At 35.1% G+C, this 21,629-nt stretch overlaps 1 protein-coding gene across 4 annotated transcripts in view; it reads left to right on the forward strand.

Moving 5' to 3' along the window:
- Dnajc10 (DnaJ heat shock protein family (Hsp40) member C10) overlaps positions 1-21,629 on the forward strand; it is a 61,846-nt gene that overhangs the window by 35,556 nt on the left and 4,661 nt on the right. For all 4 annotated transcript variants that reach the window (XM_074071223.1, XM_074071226.1, XM_074071227.1 and 1 more), the window contains 9 exons: positions 5,118-5,245; positions 5,554-5,670; positions 8,891-8,992; positions 11,038-11,193; positions 11,782-11,915; positions 12,849-12,902; positions 13,157-13,304; positions 18,366-18,485; positions 20,855-20,959. In XM_074071223.1, the coding sequence (XP_073927324.1) occupies positions 5,118-5,245; positions 5,554-5,670; positions 8,891-8,992; positions 11,038-11,193; positions 11,782-11,915; positions 12,849-12,902; positions 13,157-13,304; positions 18,366-18,485; positions 20,855-20,959 (1,064 nt within the window). The remainder of the gene's footprint in view (positions 1-5,117; positions 5,246-5,553; positions 5,671-8,890; positions 8,993-11,037; positions 11,194-11,781; positions 11,916-12,848; positions 12,903-13,156; positions 13,305-18,365; positions 18,486-20,854; positions 20,960-21,629) is intronic.

Below are 21,629 nucleotides of genomic sequence, written 5' to 3' on the forward strand. Positions count from 1 at the left end.
CTATGTTCATTAAAGAGATTGGCCTATAATTCTTTTTTTGTTTTGTTTTGTCCTTGTCTGGTTTGGGGGTGACTGTAATATTGGCTTCATAGAATGAGTGTGGTGATATAATTCTCTTTCTATTTCATGGAAAAGTCTGAGGTGATTTATATACTCTTGGTTCAATTTTGGTTGGTCATATGTGTTTTGAAATTATCCTTTTCTAGATTTTCCAATTTATTTGAATTTAGGTTTTCAAAATAATCCCTTACAATCCCCTGAATTTTGTTGGTGTTTGTTGTGATTTCCCCTTTTTCATCATCTGATATTATTAATTTTGGTCTTTTCCCTACTCAGTCAGGTCTCTACAGGTTTACCAATCTTATTTTTTTCAAAGAACCAACTTTTTGTTTCATTAATTTTTTTGAATGGTGTTTGGACTTTTTCATTGATTTCAGCCCTTTTTTTTTTGTTTTGTTTTTAATTTTATTATTCATATGTGCATACAAGGCTTGGGTCATTTTTCCCCACTGCCCCCACCCCCTCCCTTACCACCCACTCTGCCCCCTGCCTCTCCCCCCTACCTCCTCAATACCCAGCAGAAACTATTTTGCCCTTATTTCTAATTTTGTTGTAGAGAGAGTATAAGCCATAATAGGAAGGAACAGGGGTTTTTGCTGGTTGAGAGAAGGATACAGGGAGTTGACTCACATTAATTTCCTGTGCGTGTGTGTTACCTTCTAGGTTAATTCTTTTTGATCTCACCTTTTCTCTAGTTCCTGGTCCCCTTTTCCTATTGGCCTCAGTTGCTTTTAAGGTATCTGCTTTAGTTTCTCTGCGTTAAGGGCAACAAATGCTAATTTTTTAGGTGTCTTTCCTATCCTCACCCCTCCTTTGTGTGTCAGCCCTTGTTTTTATTAAATCTCTCCTGCTGGTTTTGAGTGCAGCTTGTTCTCATTTTTCTAGGAGTTTTTCCTAAGACAATGTTTGTTTTAGTCAGCGAGATGTGTTTCTTATAAACAAGTCATCCCGTCTTCCTTTTTAATCCAGTTTACCAATCTATATCTTCTGATGGGGAAGTTAAGACCATTAACATTCAATATTAATATTGAGAGATATGTGGTAATCCCTGCCATTTTGTTGGTTTTGGTGAGTATTTGTGTTTTTGTTCAATAGATCATTTCCTACTCTATCATTGTTTATCTGCTCATCTCCTGAAATAAAATTATTCCCATCCTTCGTGGCTATGTTTATTTTCATCTTCTGTATATAAGATTCTTTTGACCATCTTATGAATGATGGTTTAGTGGTCATATATTGCTTTAGTTTCTGTTTATTATGAAAAATTTTTATTTCTCCTTCAATTATGGATAGCTTTGCTAGACAGAGTATTGTTGGCTTAAAATTGTTTTCTTTCAGTGTTTGAAATACCTTATTCCATGCCCTTCTTGATTTTAAGATTTCTGTTGAGAAATCTGCTTTTATTTTGATAGGTTATCTTTACAGGTTATTTATATTATTACGGCCTTCAATATTCTTTCCCTGTTCTCTGTGCTTACTGTTTTAACTATAACATGCCTTAAGTAGATTCTATTTTGGTCATGTCTGTTTGGTTTCCTGGAAGCCTCCTGTACCTAGCTGGGCATCACTTTTTTGAGATTTGGGAAGTTTTATGCTATTATTTTGTTGATCATATTTCCTGTGCTTTTGGCTTGCACCTCTTCTCCCTGTTCAGTGCCCATGGTTCATAGGTTTGGTCTTTTAATGGAGTTGCAGTCTTGCATATTCCTTTCATAATTCTTCAGGTTTTTTCTCTATATATTAATGTTTTTTCCATTGTATCTATTTTATCTTCAAGTCCTGAATTCTGTCTTCCACTTGTTCCAGTTTCGTGGTGTGGCTTTCAACTTTGTTTTATTTGACTTAGGGAGCTTTTTATTTTTGGGGTTTCCTTTTTTTTATTTTTTCCAAGACTTAACAGTGTCTTTATTAAGCTCCTCCTTCACATCTTGTCTTCTTTATCTTTTTTCAATATCTTCCTTGATTTCATCCTGATGTTCATTTATATCCTTTTTTGAGTTTAGTTGTTTCTGTCCCTTCTCAAACTTTTTATCCCATTTTCTTGGAATTTATTGACTTGTTTTTGTATATGTCCTGATTAAACTCCCTGAACATCTTAGTCTTCTTTTGAACTTGGAAACTAAGGTTTTAGCCCCTTTACTATCCATCAGATTCTCTATTGTGTGATTGTTGACCTCTTAAGGAGTCATATTCCCCTGACTTCTTCTATTTCCCATGCTCTATTTTGAGATTTACTCATATGTTGTTTATTAGTAGGTTGGGAGTTTTAGTCACCTGAACTCTTTCCCTTGACTTAATTTCTTTGTTCTGGCTGGATTGCTGTTGTCTAGGTTGTTTTTTCATTTCTGTTCACTGACCTGAGGATATAACTGAGCAATAACAAATTCACAAATTTAGTGCCAAACCAGTTATTTATGTAAAATATAAAACCCTTGGCAGTATTATCTGTAAACAGAGAGGTGTTGGGGAAATAAAAGTTGTTTGCATAGAAATTAAAGCTTAGTTAGTAAAAATAATGGGAATGGAAGAGATAAGGAAGGAGGAGGATAGGGAGAAAGGGAAAAGAGGCGTGAGGACTGCAGGAAAATAAAACCCTAACGTGTGTAGAGGTGTAGTTCAGTTGTGGAGGTGGGTGCTATTGTCAGGGATTGCAGAAAGATGGGAAGGATGGGAATAATATAAGAAGCTAGTAGAATAAACCACTTTTTAAGTGATTTATAAGGAAGAGATAGAGAAAGTGAGGGAAAAGAGAAGGAAGAATAGAAGAAAAAACTGGAATTAAAGGATGTACAAATTGAAACTTCAACAAAATGGAAAACAAAAAAAATATTTTTTATTACAAATTTCTTCCTTGTGAAAAAGAATGGGTTTCTTCTGTGTTCAGTGAGTACACTGGACACTTCCCTCTAATTTCTAATTTTCAGGTTTTAGTCTCCTGTTCTCACATGTCCCCTCTGGGTGCTGTCCCTCCCCAACTGTGCAAGTCTGTGTCTCTTTACACAAGGCCTTTATTTGGGTCCTTGCCCCTCCTTAGGATTGATAGGCTGGACTGAGTTGCAATCTGTGGCACCCTTACCCACCAGGCTGGTTTGGGGGTTCCACTCAGGTCGTTTAGCCACAGGCTCCACTGGGGCAAAAAGGGGGTAGTTAGGTTAAGCTTGCTTGGCTAGGTGGGTTCTCCAAGTTGGTCAAATGCAGGACTGAACAGAGAGCAGTAGCCAGCCTTTCCTGCTAGTCAAGTCTAAGAACTTTAGTTTAGGTTATTTGGCCAAAAGCTCTTCTCTGGGCAGGTCATTAGTTTCAGCTTGCTGTAGGCTTCTTGGAGGTGGGTGAATGAGTTACTGTTGCCCACAGGCTGGGCTCAGGCTTGGCTAGCCTGCACCCAGCTAGCCTGCCTGGAAAAGTGCATGCCTGGACTGTGCTGCAAGCCATAGCACTCCTCTCTTACCAGGCAGGGCAGACTTCATCAAAGAGCTTTCTCATGGAGGGTACAATCAGATGCCAGCTGGACTGTATGGTATCCTCAAGTACTGAAAACAGCAAGCTCACCTGAATGGTTTATAAGCACCTCTCTCCAGTGTTGGAGGGACTCAGGTCAGTGGGCCATGGGCAGCAGGCTGTGATCATTCCCTTCCTCCGTAGACCAGTACTTCCCAGGTTCTTGCAGGACTTGCAGCCCTGTATGTCAATTTTTAGCTCTTCCAGTGGTCTTTCATGGACTAGAGGTTACTCTGGACCAGTTTTTTAAAAATCCACCCCCATCAGAAGCACAGTGTGTTGTTTGCTATACCCCACAATACCTTCTTTCATTTTTGTTTGCCTTGACATTTCACATGGGGTCTGTCACATAATAGATGCTCAAATTAAGTTGAACTATTGATTGAATAAGTCAGAGGGCACTTGGAAAAATAAACTTTTTAGGTTGAGAAAGATCTTATTTGCCGTGCCAAGGCATATATTCTTTTAGGCAGTGGTAAATTCATTAGAGGCATTTAAGCAAGGACACAGTATAATCAGATTGAATTTTTTTTAACATGGGTAGAAAATGAATTATTTGCTGGACAAGATGGCTTATACCTATAATCCTAGCTACTTAGGAGGTGGACACCAGGAGGATTGTGGCTCACAACCAGCCCAGTCAAAAAGTTCATGAGATTCCATCTGAACCATTGGCTGGGTATGCTGACATGATCCTATCTATCATCCAGCTAAATGGGAAAGCACAAATAGATGTATGGTCCAAGCCAGCCCTGGTTAAAAAAAAAGCAAGACCTTATTGCAAAAATAACAAGCACCAAAAAGACTGGTATAGTGGTTCAAGTGATAGAGCATCAGACCCTAAGTTCAAACCTCCCTACCCCCACCCCCACGCCAGTACCACCAAAAAAGAAGAAAGAAAGAAATTGTATTAGTTAAGGAGATCTGAGGACATAAATACCAGTGTGGCTATTGCAGTTGCCCAGATTAAATTAGACCTGGAATGGATGGAGTTATGATACAGGGGCAGAGAAAAGGCAAGGCTCATTCTGGGAAATATTATTTAGGAAGCTGATTGATGATTATGCCATTTCCAAGACAGAGAATATGATAAAAGGGGCAAGTTTGGGCGAAGATAACTCCAATTCAATTTGGATAAATAATGTTTGAAATGTTTATGAAATATTTAAGTACATTTTTCTACTGGGCAGTTGGTAATAAGAGAAGCTTAAGTTGAAGAAACAAACGGTGAAGGTAGACCATAGTAGTAGCAAAAAGCATGAAGAATTAAAAGAATACTACAAAGAAGTGATTACTATACATCTGGTGATGAGGAAGCATTTCACAGAGGTCTTAACATTTAATGAGTCCAAGAAACAGAAGAATATGCAAGGAAAATGTATTCCCAGTAGAGCAAAGCCATTTGTGGCATACAGAACACTAAAACCTCACCAAATTCAATCTGTTCATAAATTCATTTTCCTTTTTTTTAACATTTTGAGTGTAAAAACTTTGAAATGTTGCTATGGTTATGAAAAGCAAAATGTAAATCTTAATTTTTCTCTTATTCAATTTCAAAGGAAAGAAGATTCTATATGATATACTTGCCTTTGCCAAAGAAAGTGTTAATTCTCATGTTACTACTCTTGGGCCTCAAAATTTTCCTGCCAGTGACAAGGAACCATGGCTTGTTGACTTTTTTGCTCCTGTAAGTTATTTTTGTCAAGAATTTCATTATTGTCATATTTTCTCTTATCCATAGCTGAAAGACACTTTGTGGATAACCTTGAACCATCAGTACTAGAACTGTTTAATCAGTTTTGGCCAATGTTAGCATATAATGCTTCTAACTGAGCACTGATATAATTAACTCTCCAAGGATTAAGTATATACCCAGAAGATACCCCACTAAGTGTAGTTTGTCTTATTTAGCATATTGCTTATTGAGAAAATGATGGGATTTTTTTTTTGTTTCATTTGGCTCAGTGCTTATTAATATACATTTTTCTTTCCCAGTGGTGTCCACCTTGTCGAGCTTTACTGCCAGAGTTACGAAAAGCATCCACACTTCTTTATGGTCAGCTTAAATTTGGTACACTAGACTGTACAGTTCATGAAGGACTCTGTAACATGGTAAGGAAAAATATAAAAAATTTACTTTAATCAATGTTATTGTAAGGTAGAGACCTTTAGCAGTCTAATTCAAACAAAATAACTTTTTCAAGTGTACATCTTCTATTTAGAGTATTAATAAATCACTTAAGTAATTTCAATAAAATATTTAATTGTGATAGATTAAATCATAAATAGATAATATTTGGTTGAATGTACATAAGGTCTTATTTTATCGAATTCAGTCATATCTTAAAATGCTTTTTATTTAGATCTTTATAGCCTTTAACTTTTACCTTTTTGGCAGTCTACAATTTTTATTCTTTGGATTTTTTTCTAAATGTAGTTAATAGGAGGAAATTAAAATAATAAACAAGTTTTTTGAAACCTTTGTTTACATGAAAAAATTTTCTAGGATAAATAAGTATTCACTCTCCAGTCCTCAGTTCAAGGAAGAACTATAAAGTTTATACCTCCTGATAAAATTGTATAATACCATCTATAAAATATCCTCAGTAGAAAAAAAAAATGCTAAAGCTGATCAGACCTCCAGATATACCACTATATAGGAAATACAATGATGGATACAAGTTAAGTGACACCATGGGCATATAATCTACAAATCCCAATAAGATAAGGAGAACCTTATAGGATACTCAGTTTATTCATCAAATTCATTGAAGGGGCTGGGAGAGAAGAGATGAAAATATATATATTGAGTCAAATGCAGTGTTTAGGCCTTATTTGGATTCAGTTCAGACAATTGCCGATTTCAAAGAATTACTGATTTTTAGGTGTGAAAGTGGTTATATTGATGGTAAAATTCTTACATTTTAAACATTAAAATATTTATGGATACATTGATAGATCATCTGAAATATGCTTTAAAATAATCTTCTGGTGGGAGTAGAATATAAGGGGGGTATAGATGAAATAAGAGTAGCCATAAGTGAATGATTATTATAACTATGTGAGACATGTAAGTTTATTTCCTTTCTACTTGGTGAATGTTTTAACTCATAAAAACCCAAGTGCTGCATGCGCCGGTGGCTGACATCTATAATCCTAGCTACTCAGGAGGAAGAGATCAGGAGGATCACATTTTAAAGCACACCCCCCCGCTCCAGGCAAATAGTTCAGGAGACCCTGTGTTGAAAAAAATCCATCACAAAAAAGGGCTGGTGGAGTGGCTTAAGTGGTAAGAGCACCTGCCTAGCAAGTTTGAGACCCTGAGTTCAAGCCCCAGTGCTACAAAAAAAATTACCCAAGTGTTAAGATAGGAAGAGGAAGGAAGGGAAACAAAAGAAAGTTTTTTTAATCATAAAAGAGAAGTGGGAAACTTTTATGACATCTGTGTGAGAAATAATTTTACTGACAGAAGTACAAACTATAATTATAAAAATTAATGAATTTAACTACATTAAATGTTCAAACTATAAAGAGATGCTATAATGTTAAGACAAATCAAAAACTTAATAGGAAAAAAAGCTGAGAGATTCTAGACACTTTGTACAATGGGAAATCCCAAAGCATGTGAAAAATGCTTGACTTCACTAGTCATCAGGAAAATTCAAATTACATGAAAAGTCAGATACCCTCCCCATTAATCAAATTGATGAAAATTTAGAAATTGACAACAGCAAGTGTATGAATAAGTAGTAACATTGTGAAACTCCAGAGTATTTACATATAGATATGCCAAGCTAGGGATGTAGCTCAGTGAGTGGTAAAATGCTTGCTTAGTATTCTCAAGTCTTTGGATTCAATCCCCAGCACTGAAACAAGAAGTCTTTACCAACATAGGAAAGTCTTAAAATGCAATGTAAAATGAGAAAAGTAAGTTATAGCATATCATAAGTACAGTAAAATTACAGTTTTTAAATGTTCAAGACATTATAACATATTGCTTAAGGATACATACTCATGTAGCAAAGGTATAAAAACATTATCCTGACAGATAAGCACTAATTTCAGGATATTGATAAACCCTTGTGTGAAGGAAGGAGAGAAATGGGACCTAGGGAGAGAATGTCAACAAAATGCCAATGTGGCCAAAAGTTAATTTTTGTTAATTAAAGGGGACAGGGACATACAGGTATTTGTTAGATAATTTTTGTTACAAAATTGTTGTTATAGTTTCAGTATGTTTGAAATTTTAACTTTTTTAAAAAAGAAATATAGGGCCTTTGGTTTTGACTGTCCTATAGTAAACAATAATTATCTTACATCGGGTAATCCCAACTACTCAGTAGGCAGAGGTCAGGAGCACTGCTGTTCAAAGCTAGCCTATGCAAAAAGTTAGTGAGATCCTATCTCAGTCAATAAACCAGGCATAGTTATACACACCTGTCTTCCTAGCTATTCAGGAGCCAGCCTCAGGCAAAAAAGCAAGACCCTGTCTAAAAAAAAAACCTAAAGCAAAAAAAAGGTGTTGTGCAAGTGGTAGAGTTCCTGCCTAACAAGTATGAGGCCCTGAATTTAAATTCCAGTACCACCAAAAATAATCATTATAAATAATAATTACCTTATAATTTGATAAGATAAATAATAATTCATTTGAATTCCTTTAGTTTTTCCTCTTTTTATCTCATATCATTAAATGTCACAGAATTGAGTATGGTATTAGATTCATCTGAAATAGAGACCAGTTGGCTCACCTTCACCACTAAGTCATTTAGCCTCCCAATAACTCCAGTTCTTCATCTATAAAGAAGATTTTGGAATTTTTAACTACTAAACAGAATTGTGAGCTAAAAGTAAAAAACTGCATGTTTAGTGCTCAGCACATAGTAAGCACTTGTTTAGCTATAATTGTCTTGTTGGAACTATTTGAATTTGTACATTTTTTCAGAGCTGATAAATGTTGGTGTGTTTTCTAAAGTTATTAATGAATCTTATTGAAAGATGTCAGTTTACTAATTAGTAATTATCAACTTTAAGAATGCATTGTGCAGCTATAGCAAATCCACAAACAGGAATCCCTTTGTGACTTTTAAAAAGTAAAAAAAGACTATCTTGAATACAGAATAAAAAATGACTACATTCTTTGAGCCTGATTCGTAATTCTTTAACTTCAAGTATGGTCGTGTACACATTATTCAATTATTTGTTCCCACTATTTTATTTTGATTTATTTTCTACTTACAGAAAACAAATTTAGAGTACTATTACTTCAAAAAGTGACTGAAGCTACAGATACAACCTGCCTTTCATTTTTAATTTATCTTCTCCTTTCTAACAGTATAACATTCAGGCTTATCCAACAACAGTGGTATTCAACCAGTCCAGTATTCATGAGTATGAAGGACATCACTCTGCAGAACAGATACTGGAGTTCATAGAGGTATTTTAAATTACAGCCTGAGGCTAGAAATCCTGGTTATGTGTATACTTTGCATGTTTAATAATAGTACTTAATTTTTTTCACCCAAACCATTTTCTGACAAGGAAATGAATTTTATTTAAATCATTGTTCTGTTCCCTTATCTAGTGTCTTGTATGTAGGAAACAAAACTGCTTATTGATTATATGAAATTATACTTCAGCATAAAGCCTTGTCACCCATTTGTGCTCTTTTCCTCTAAAAGCAGAAGTGCTCTGCACCACAGCATGAAGCTTGGGCAGCATCTGCCAGGCCTGCTGCATCAGTAGCACAGAAGTATTCTGTACCCACAGCACTCTTCCATTCTCATTAATAGTCCTGACTAAATGACCCGAAAAATGAATGACCATCCTATTCTCATCTGTTCCCCTCCAAAATATATTTTGTGTTGTTTTGTTTTTGATAAAACTAATTTCTTAACAAAGAATATTGCCTGATATTATAGGCTGTGACTTTAGTTAATATGTAATGTCTAGAAAGAAGTTGTGAGATATCCCCAATCAAAATGTCCAAAAAAAATGATAGATTTTTCATTTTCATTTCATTTTCAACTAAAGGTTCATCTCCAAGGCAATCATTCTTGGTTCCAGAACGGAACTATGTAGCTTATCTGGGCAGCTCTTTGAACCATATTGTATTGTCTCCTCATAGTCTTGAAGTTGCCTCTTATCAGTCTGTAGTAGTTTTAGTGATAAAGACAAAGGAAAAAAATATACCCTGATTTAAGAAAATTGATTTAAGCAAATTCTGAACTTTAAAAGTTAATTTGGTAAATGTCCTTAAGCATCTTTTGATTTCTCTAAAGCAGGAAGGCTTGTTTTTTAATGTTTTTATTAGTATATGATAGTTGCATAGGGATTTCATTTTGGATTTCCATATGTATTATACCCCAGTTTGGTTCATATCATTAATCTTCCTCTTCTCTCTCTCCTTGAAATAACTTTGACAGGTTTCATTGTTCCATATTCATACATATATAAAGTACTTCAACCATTTTCACCCTCCTTTACCCTTCTCTTCATTTACCCTACCCCTCCATTAGGGTCCTCCTCTTAACATGACCTATATTACATTCCTGTCCTTCCATGTTTTTAGTGTCTGTTCATTGTTCAGTGGGGTTTTGCCTGTAAATATTGTACTTTAGTCTGTCAGACCCCCTGTTACTCTTATCTTTTTCCCCTACCCTGTATTATTCAACAATTTTCAGTTATGTATTATTTCTACATAATTGTAGTGTATTTCAGTATTACTCATTCCCTATCATTCCTTTTTTCTTTTCCTCCTCCCTAGTGTTCCCAACAGTCTCACTTTTGGAAACATGTTCTGTGTATATATGTATATATAATAGTTTATATTTGCATCAGTCTTTCACATGTGAGAGAAAACATGTGACCTTTGTCTTTCTGAACCTGGCTGCTTCATTTAACATGTTCTCCAGTTCTATTCATTTACCCAAAACAGAGCCTTCCTATATGGCATATACCAGCAGCTTGCCAAGAAAATATGAACTCTTTATATCTATTATAATAGTCTGCTCTTTTTATCATTAGCATATAATAGATTGTGATAGTTAATGTGCTTACAATATACCTTAGATTTACTCCCTCCATCGTTCTCTCTCCCTCCCCTTCTTCGGACAATTTCAACAGGTTTCAGTCTTCTATTTTTATATAGAAAATAAAATGCATCCACCATATTTGCCCTCATTCACCCCTTCTTTATGCTCTCTCCACTTCCACTGGTGCCCACCCCATAAAATATCTGTTTTATTCCCATCCTTCATTTAAAAAAAAAAAATATATATATATATATATATATATATATATATGGGGGTTCACCTTGGCATTTCAGAAATGTATATATTATGCATGCTTTAATCAGATTAACCCCTCTTCATAACTTACTCACCATGTTCCCCTATTATTAACAGCTTTTAGTGCATTATGTTATATTCACGTATAGATGAGATGTTTCATTATTTTACATTCTCTCTGTGTTTTCTTTAGGATCTTAGAAACCCTTCAGTGGTCTCTCTTACACCCTCCACTTTCAATGAACTAGTTAAACAAAGAAAGCATGATGAAGTCTGGATGGTTGATTTCTATTCTCCGTGGTGTCATCCATGTCAAGTCTTAATGCCAGAATGGAAAAGAATGGCCCGGGTGTAGTAAAATACTTTATCTTAAATATTGCCACTAAGAATGTTTATTTAATAGTTTTTTTGAAACAAATATATAAATACCAGAATGGAAAATGCAATCAATATTTCATATTTATAAATAAACTGGAGTTAAAGTTATTTTAAATATATCTTAACAATTAAGATTTTTTGTGCTATTTCCAATAACATTTTTATATTTGGGTTATGAGTCAAAGGATACCTGCAATGCTTGCCTCCATTAAAAACAGGAATTTTTTTAAATACTGCAGAGAGTTTCATTAGTTTTTGGGTCTTATCACTGGTTTTAGAAAAACATATTTTCCCTATATAATATATGAATGAAGGCAGCTATTTAATCTGCACTAATTGTTGCAAAGTCTTACTTACAAAATTAGATTTTAAATTTGTTAGTATAAGTACCCTGTTATATGTTAAGTCCTTATCCATTGTTATTTGGTGACAGTCACTGGTAAATAATACAAAGCAACCATTTCACAGTGACTGTTTAACATATATAAAACATAAAATATTATATAGTTTTATTTTAGTCATTGATATATATATATATATCACTTTTTTTCTTTTATAGACATTAACTGGACTGATCAATGTGGGTAGTGTGGACTGCCAACAGTATCAGTCTTTTTGTACCCAAGAAAATGTTCAAAGATACCCTGAGATAAGATTTTTCCCCCAAAAGTCAAATAAAGCTTATCAGTATCAGTAAGTATTCTCTCAAATTTGAAGTCATTTATTATAATCATCTAATCATAGTTAAAATTTAAGTTAATCCAACAAGTATTTATTGGGAGGGCCACCATGTTCATGAGCACTTCAGAAGGTAAAGAGAAAATTCAATGGTAAAGTTGTCATGAAGTTAAATAGTCTCAAGAAGATAAGGTGAGGAAGAGCTAACATTTACTACATCATTATTTGATTTCAGGTACTGTGCTAGATTCAGTCTCACATTATTTCCACTAGTCTTCACATTTATTGTGTGGGGAATGAATTATTTACCCCTCCTACTATTTCAGGGAAGGAAATAATTCTAAGCATTTAGGAAACTTTCCCAAGTCACACACCTACTAAGGTTTGAATCTGGAGTTTCAACCCAGGACTATTCTAGTGTCCACACTGTATCCGCACCACACAGAATTAGGTAGTGTTAGGTAGAATATGATGAATGTTATTAAAGAAGTAAAAGTGAGTTGTGGAGTCTAAAAGAAGAAGGGATCACACTGTGGGGAAATCATGTAAAGTGCATTTTTGTGGTAGCTTTTGACATGGATCTCTAAAAATGGATGGAAATTTAATAGTAATAACTTGAATAAAGGTTCAGAAACTAAAGTCTTGAACATTTTGAGGAGATGTCCAAAAGGCAGCTAGATATTCTGGATTATCTGGAGCAAAAAGATATCAAGACTAGGACTGGGGATATAGCTCAGTGATACAATATTTGCTTAGCATGCATGAAGTCCTGGGTTAAATCCCCAGCATTCCCTGGGGCTTGGGGGATGGGGTGAGGAGGAGGATACAAAACCTATAGAAGCCATGAAACCAGACTGAGAGGAGAAATGCCAGAGGAAGTCAGTCAACTATATTTTTAAATTGCTGTTATTTACAACTTACATATATTTTTTTCTTTTTTTCTTTCAGTAGTTACAATGGTTGGAATAGGGATGCTTACTCCCTAAGAATCTGGGGTCTAGGGTGAGTAAAATGCATATCATTTTATACAATAGATTCAAAGCTATTTACCTTCTTTTTGTCTATAGTTAAATATTCTGTGAGTTAAGGTTCTAGCATTTTATATTACTTAGTGAAGGACTGTAAGATAGAACTGAACTTTATTACATTGGTATTCTTTGGAATCACTTTTAACTTAGAAAGTATTACATTATTGTATCTTAGACTGTTTGCCTTGGATTTATATAATGAAAAAAGATTTTGGTTCCTTGCCACAGATTTTTGCCTCAAGTGTCCATAGATTTAACACCTCAGACTTTCAATGAAAAAGTTTTACGAGGGAAAAATCATTGGGTGGTTGATTTCTATGCTCCTTGGTGTGGACCTTGCCAAAATTTTGCTCCAGAGTTTGAACTCTTGGCTAGGGTAAGTCTGTCTACTTAAATATGTTTTAATAATTGGTAAAATATTATAACAGTAATTCTTAATTTAGTTATTGAAAGTTTCCTCAGAATTTAAAAATAAATTATAGTCTGTTTCTATAACTAATCTTTGCAGTAGATTTCTTCTTTTTTAATTAAAGTTTTTAGCTAATGTCTTCTCTATCTTGACTGATAAACCTCACCATCTTCCTAGCCAGGAAAGTCAGAAACATTTCTTCTTCCTCTTGTCTTACATTTCCTTTGCCCACCATCAATACTCTGCTACCCTCCAGCCAACCGCTAGATTCTGTTAGTTCTGTCTGCTAAATGTCTGTCATCTACTTATCCACTGCTCTTTGTTCAAGCCTTCATCATCTCTCAGCTAGACTTGTCAAACTTCCAGTCTTCCTTCTTCAATGTTGTCCTGGTGATCTTTCTAAAATACTGCCTTCTCCAGCTTATTAATCAGATTTGTTGATATACATCTATTGACTTCAGGAGTCTATTCTGACTCTTCCTGCCTCTTCAGTTTTATCTCTGTCCCTCCTTACACTGTAGGCACAACAAAATACTCCAGGTTCTCTGAACATATATCCTTATGTACGTGCTACTCCCTCTCTAAAATGTCTCTTTGGTCATCTGGATTGTTTTTTCCCCTTATCCTAAAAAAATACAAAAACAGCTCCAGTACCACTGGTTCTCTGTCCTGTGCCCTTATTTAATTACTGTCCATATGATATTCTGTATAATACATATGTGTGTCTTCCATAAGACTGAGGTTCATGAGGGGCACATAAAGGTCCATGTCTTATCTTTCTTTCCCTAGATCCTAACTCAGCAAATGCTTATAAAATTCAACTAAGCACATCTACTCAATGCAGTCTGAGTTTTTGGTGTTTCTTTCAGTCCTACAGTCCTCTTGATTGCCTAATCCAGATTGATAGCTTCCTTGCCTATATAGCTCAGGGACTCTTGTCATAGGTAAACAATACCCATTAGAATGAGAAATTCAGCACTTGTTCCACCATGTGCATCCCAAGTCAGAGGAGTAGTTTTCAGCAAAAAGATTTTTTTTAAAAAAAAAACTATTCTAAGCTATAAAAGATTATTTTAGTTATTGACTGGTCTTTCAAATAAAAGGTTGTTAATTCTTTCTACTTAATCTTTCCTTATGCTTCCTTTTTATCAAATAATTCTAGCAAAATATTTTACTCCCTCATCCATGATGTATGGAAAACTGTGTCTTGAATATAGCAGAAAATTATTAAACATGAAGTGAATCATTCATTCAGCAAATCCCAAGCAAAAGGCATTATACTAATATGGGGGTTACAAAGATGATAAGACAATAATTCCATGTCCTAAGACATGGAGTAAATTGAAAATAAGTTATACATGATACAACAGTATAATTGCTCTAATGAAATTAGAATGAAATCAGAACATGAGCTGATGAATGGAAGAGTCATACTAGGAGGAAACAAAAGGTTCCACAAAAAAGTTAGCACTGAGACCAAAATTACATTGTGGCTAGGAGTTTGACAACTAAAAGTGTTGGCTAGAGAGCTATCTGCACAAAGAACTGAACATTCAGGGATCTCCACTGTTAGTCCAGTATTTCCAGAGTGTAAATATGAAAGGGAAGTAGCAAAAATTGAAATGCAGAAAAGCAGCAAGGAGAAGGACGTTTAGTCCTTTTCCCAATCTGCCATAGTGCACACTATCTTATGATTATTACTATTCAGAACATATTCTCTATAGGTGTTGAGAAGAACTATAGAGTATGTATGGGAGCACTCCATTTGCATTTTTAGAAAGATCATAGTAATAGTCTGACCAAGGACCAGTAAGAACAGAGAAAAATATTTAGAGCACCAAAAGAAATACAGGGTCCTCTCATAAATAATTAAAAATATAAGTAAACATTTTGTAAATGACATAGAAACTTCTTTAAATCTCATTTCTAAATTTCCCTGACCTTCAGAGTGAGTGATTGTGTGACTGTCTGTCTGTCTACATACATGCTAATTCTTGAGTCTTTGCTGGTGCCCTGTTGTAAATAAGTCAGTCTACTTGTGTACCCTAGTAGCTGTGGGGATCAAAGATTATTAAATAATCTCAGCAGAAATTATTTAAATTGTCCTGAAGTTAGAGAAGATAACTTAAACTGGGATTAGGATGGTGCTGATAGAAATAAGGGGATAAATACAAGAGAGAGATAAGAACAAACAGGATTTAAGGTTGTGTTGAAGAAAGGAGCTAGGAAAATCCTACTTCCTGCCTTGAACTGAATGAATAGTAGGAAGAAGAGTGGATTAAGAGAAAAGGATTAATTTTAGACATGTCATGTTTGAGGTGCTCGAGACATTTATGTAAAGCTGGCCAATACATGGTTGACTATGAAATCAAGAGGAGAAATTGGGTAGTATGTAAAATTTTCCTGAGAGACTGTTCACAGTGAAAAGATTGTTAGCCAAAGATGGGAATTTGATTGGATATTATAACTTGAGGGTAAAGAAGGAGGTCCCCATACTGGAAAAAGGAAAACAGTGAGGGAATAGTGACAAACGATGAGAAAGTGTTACTAAGAAGACCAAAACATGCCATTCAGTTTAGTCAAGTAGCAGTCACCCATAATCTTAGAAGTTTCATTGGAGGGAGCAGTGAGAACAGAAGCCAGACAAAAATGCCACATAGATAGACGATGAGAAGTGGCAAAAGAGTAGACTGTGGTTTAGAAAAAAATGAGAGCAACCAATATGCACGCATGCTAGGGGAATCACTGCAATTCAGGAAGGAGTTCTTCTATGATCTTACGTATATATACTGAAAAACATAAGGGATCTGACAGGGAGGGTCTAGAGGATATAGATGGAGTAGTCAGCCATGCACCAAAAAATGCTACCTCAACACATGAGACCTGACAAAGGAAAAAGGATTAAGACAGAAACAGATGTTTGTGAGATGATGAAGTTGGGGGCAGGTAAGAGAAGGTAAGTTGGCTTAAGGTTAAAGTCAGAGTGTTCTTGATAAGGAAAAGGAGAATGTATTTGCAGCTGGAGAGGAGATAATAGGAAACTTTATTAAAGGGCCAGGAAAAATCTGGAAACAATCTTGCTTGAATGGGAAGGATTAGAGCTATGTTTTTAAAATAACAGTTCCTAATGCAGGAGGTATCACAATACCTGACTTCAAACTATATTACAAAGCAATAACAATAAAAACAGCATGGTACTGGCACAAAAACAGACATGAAGACCAGTGGAACAGAATAGAGGATCCAGATATGAAGCCACACAACTATAAGCAACTTATCTTTGACAAAGGAGCTAAAAATAACAAAGGAGCTAAAAATAGACGATGGAGAAATAGCAGCCTCTTCAACAAAAACTGCTGGGAAAACTGGTTAGCAGTCTGCAAAAAACTGACACTAGATCCATGTATATCACCCTATACCAAGATTAACTCAAAATGGATCAAGGATCTTAATATCAGACCCCAAACTCTTAAGTTGATACAAGAAAGAGTAGGAAATACTCTGGAGTTAGTAGGTATAGGTAAGAACTTTCTCAATGAAACCCCAGCAGCACAGCAACTAAGAGATAGCATAGATAAATGGGACCTCATAAAACTAAAAAGCTTCTGTTCATCAAAAGAAATGGTCTCTAAACTGAAGAGAACACCCACAGAGTGGGAGAAAATATTTGCCAACTATACATCAGACAAAGGACTGATAACCAGAATATACAGGGAACTTAAAAAACTAAATTCTCCCAAAACTAATGAACCAATAAAGAAATGGGCACGTGAACTAAACAGAACTTTCTCAAAAGAAGAAATTCAAATGGCCAGAAAACACATGAAAAAATGCTCACCATCTCTAGCAATAAAGGAAATGCAAATTAAAACCAAGCTAAGATTCCACCTCACCCCTGTTAGAATAGCCATCATCAGCAACACCACCAACAACAGGTGTTGGCGAGGATGCGGGGAAAAAGGAACCCTCTTACACTGTTGGTGGGAATGTAGACTAGTACAACCACTCTGGAAAAAAATTTGGAGGCTACTTAAAAAGCTGGACATCGATCTACCATTTGATCCAGCAATACCACTCTTGGGGATATACCCAAAAGACTGTTACTCCAGAGGCACCTGCACATCCATGTTTATTGCGGCACTATTCACAATAGCCAAGTTATGGAAACAGCCAAGATGCCCCAGCACTGACGAATGGATTAAGAAAATGTGGTATCTATACACGATGGAATTTTATGCAGCCATGAAGAAGAACGAAATGTTATCATTCGCTGGTAAATGGATGGAATTGGAGAACATCATTCTGAGTGAGATTAGCCTGGCTCAAAAAACCAAAAATCGTATGTTCTCCCTCATATGTGGACATTAGATCAAGGGCAAACACAACAAGGGGATTAGACTATGAGCACATGATAAAAGCTAGAGCACACAAGGGAGGGGTGAGGATAGGTAAGACACCTAAAAAACTAGCTAGCATTTGTTGCCCTTAACGCAGAGAAACTAAAGCAGATACCTTAAAGCAACTGAGGCCAATAGGAAAAGGGGAACAGGTACTAGAGAAAAGGTCAGATCAAAAAGAATTAACCTAGAAGGTAACACCCACACACAGGAAATCAATGTGAGTCAATGCCCTGTATAGCTATCCTTATCTCAACCAGCAAAAACCCTTGTTCCTTCCTATTATTGCTTATACTCTCTCTACAACAAAATTAGAAATAAGGGCAAAATAGTTTCTGCTGGGTATTGAAGGGGGGGAGAGGGAGGGGGCGGAGTGGGTGGTAAGGGAGGGGGTGGGGGCAGGGGGGAGAAATGAACCAATCCTTTATGCACATATGAATAATAAAAGAAAAATGAAAAAAATAAATAAAATAACAGTTCCTTAAATATAAATATATATACACACACACACATACATACATATATACATATATGTATATATATTTGAAGTATTTTATATCATATTGCTTTGCAGTTGCCAGAATAATTTATGCCAAAGGGAAAATGGCAAAACATATTTTTCTTTTTTCAGATGATTAAAGGAAAAGTGAAAGCTGGGAAAGTAGACTGTCAGGCTTATGCCCAAATATGCCAGGAAGCTGGCATCAGAGCCTATCCAACTGTTAAATTTTATCAGTATGATGGAACAAAGGTATGTGCAGGCTTTCTCCTTCTTTCTTTCTTTAGCAGGCCAAGCTTGGAGATTTATTTTCAGTGTTAATATGTATTACTTTTTTTAAATTAATTCTTTCCATGAAGAGAAAAACAATGAAGAGAAATTTATAAGGATTTTGAAATATAGTAACTGAGCACTTATATTGAAGAATATTAGAGGTTTAAGGTTCAGCAATACTTTTGGGCACTGCTGACAAGGTGCTTTTTTTTTTTCCAGTAAAAATCAAAGTTATATTAATGAGTAGAACAAAATGCAAATGACAACCTGTATTTGAGCTATGTCTTTCAGCCAGTATAATTGGTAACTGAAATTACTCAAGACCTTTACTGTCTTCACTAATAAAAAAATAAGATATATTTGACAGAACTGTGGCATCATTTCAACAAGAATTTTGATACTTTTTCAGACATTGAAGAGTGTCTGAAATTGAAGACTAAATTTCTTATACTAAATTAGTTGTAAGAAAGTAAATGAAGGGCCTGGGGACTTAGTCCAGTAATACAACACTTGCCTAGCCTATGACTGGCCCTACCACCACAGTAAATGAATAAATATAAGTGAGTAAAGAATGAGAAATACATAAGAACCACCAAGTGTGATTTTTTTAAGAGAAAAATTAAAAGAACTGAGGAGAGTCCACAGTGTGGTAAAGATAAAATGTACTTTCTTCTATTCAGATGCTAAAGAGTTAAGAAAATAACATACCTTTCAGTATCACTTAGAGAGCTGCCAAAAAAGCAAAGTCATTTTCTATCCAAAAGTATACTTGAAAGATGATAATAATAGGTAAAAGCTAAAGAACTGCCATGAATCATAAAAGAGTTGAACAAATGATACTGATGATCAGTAAAACCAAAATACAGAAGGAAGGCACCCTTGAATGGTCTTTAAATGGGCGATATTTGCCTGGACTGCAATTGCTGACACAAGTGTTGATCCAATCTTGATGACATGGCAAGTTGAACAAAAATAGTAAGAACAACAAGGTCTTAAAACTTTATTATGGCTATTGAGGTCACTAAGAATACCCTGTAATGCAGATTGCTACCTAGAGTATTTACTTCAATGTTTCTGTTTAAAATGCTTTATGCTATGAATAAGTTTCAAAGCAATGAACTTACTTTCTTTGGGGGTGGGGGGAACCTATGATAAGCTAATCAGATATTTGCCATGTACTTGCTTTATGATAAAACATTCAAACTAGATAATTTTGAGTGTTTTTATACTTTTGGGGGGAAAATATCAGGTTAAGATCTGATACTATTTATTGATACCTCTAATACATTTTGGAATAACTAATGAAATTAGGTAACAAATTTCAGAAATCTACAACTGTCACAGATCTATGTTTCTTAGTGAAGGTTTTTGATTTGTCAAGAAGCTGTCTCTGTCTTAAGAACAGCCTGAGCCAAACAGCAGAGTGTAAGTAAAGTGCCTGAACCTTTATTCCCTTTGATACTGATACCTCTAGTTTACCAGACATGGTGGCACATTTCTGTAATCTCAGCTGAGGCAGGAGATCGTGAGTTCAGAGCCAATGTGACTCCATTTTCAGGTTCTCAAAATAACAGAAGTTGTTGACATAAATTGGGGTCTTATTCAAGAAGTATCAGTATAATGAGCAATCACATTGCTCACATGGAGCTGTTTAAAAAAATGATATTTGTGTTCAGAAGAGTTCACAGGACAAAGTTGGAGCCCACAGGTCCCTGACCAAACTGAAAACCAGGTGATCCAGAAGTCCAGGCCAGACCAGAAAGAACAAAGCAGAATAATGAATGGCACGAAAAGTACAAATCAAATGGGCTATTATACACAAAAATAAAATAATAGCACACAACTTGGGCTTGGGTTTTCTGCCAGGAATAAGGAACCAGTGGCTGCAGATCTAAGGTGAGCAGGCAAGGATACATTGACCTGCTCCTACCCTACTTATCAGCCACCTTCCTGCTGTGGGTGGATGAAAACTGGGAGATATATATTGCTTTGCATTATTATAGTTGGGCAAGACTGTCGGAACTAATGATTGTATAAGATTGGAGTGATTTCAGACCTCTGGAGAAATCTTTTCTTTTGTCATTCAGATGTGTTTGAAGCTTTTGAAGTCAGTGATGCATTTTTCCCAGAAATTATTTATATTCCCATTAAGACTATTGTTAGTATTTATTTCAGGTATTGGTTAACTGTGCTTTTGCAGCATTATTTCCCTGAAGAAATTTGAATTTCAAACACTTAAAAGTTTTGGAACAAAAGAACTTTAAAGCAAATTTAACCAAGTTTCCTAGATAACAATATCATATTTTGATCAAATAAATAGGAGATAACAAGAGTGTTTTTAATTTTAGAGAAATATTTGGGAAGAGCAAATAAATACCAGAGATGCAAAAACAATTGCTGCCTCAATTTATAGAAAATTGGAAATTCTCCAAAGTCAAGGAAAGAGAAATAAGGTGAGAACTAAGCCAAGAACTGACTTTGACAGAAATTATCAAAATGTATTCTTAATATGCATTACATGTAAAATAAAAATTCAAAAAATAGAGCATTTTCTATTTTGGGAAATATAATCAAAATACAACCTCTAGACACTGAAATTAGAAATTTGTACAAAACCATTTAACAAAAATTAACTAAGTTCCCTACAAAAACTTACAAATAAATGTTCATAGCATCGTAACAGCAAAGAATCAAAACCAAGTGTCCTCCAACTACTGAATAAACAAAATGTGATATAGCTATATAATGGAATATTTTTCAGCCCTAAAAAGGAATGAAGTACTGATCCATGCTACAACACAGTGAGCCTTGAAAATGTATGCTTAGTGAATGAAACCAGATACAAAAGGCCACTTACCATATGAGTCCATTTGTGTGAAATGTTTAGGAATAGATTAATCCATAGAGACAGAAAGTAAATTAAAGTGGGTGCCTGGGGTGGGACTAAAAGAGCATAAATAGAGTGACTGCTAATGGATAAGAGGGAGTTTTGAAAAATGTTCTAATATTAGATTTTGATGATGGCCATACAACTTATATATACCAAAATCACTGAACTCCTTTAATTAGGAGATTTTATGATGTGTGAAATGTATAATGAAGCTATTATTTAGTGATTTGTGA

This window comes from Castor canadensis, chromosome 4, assembly GCF_047511655.1.
Source record: "Castor canadensis chromosome 4, mCasCan1.hap1v2, whole genome shotgun sequence".
Classification (NCBI taxonomy): domain Eukaryota; kingdom Metazoa; phylum Chordata; class Mammalia; order Rodentia; family Castoridae; genus Castor; species Castor canadensis.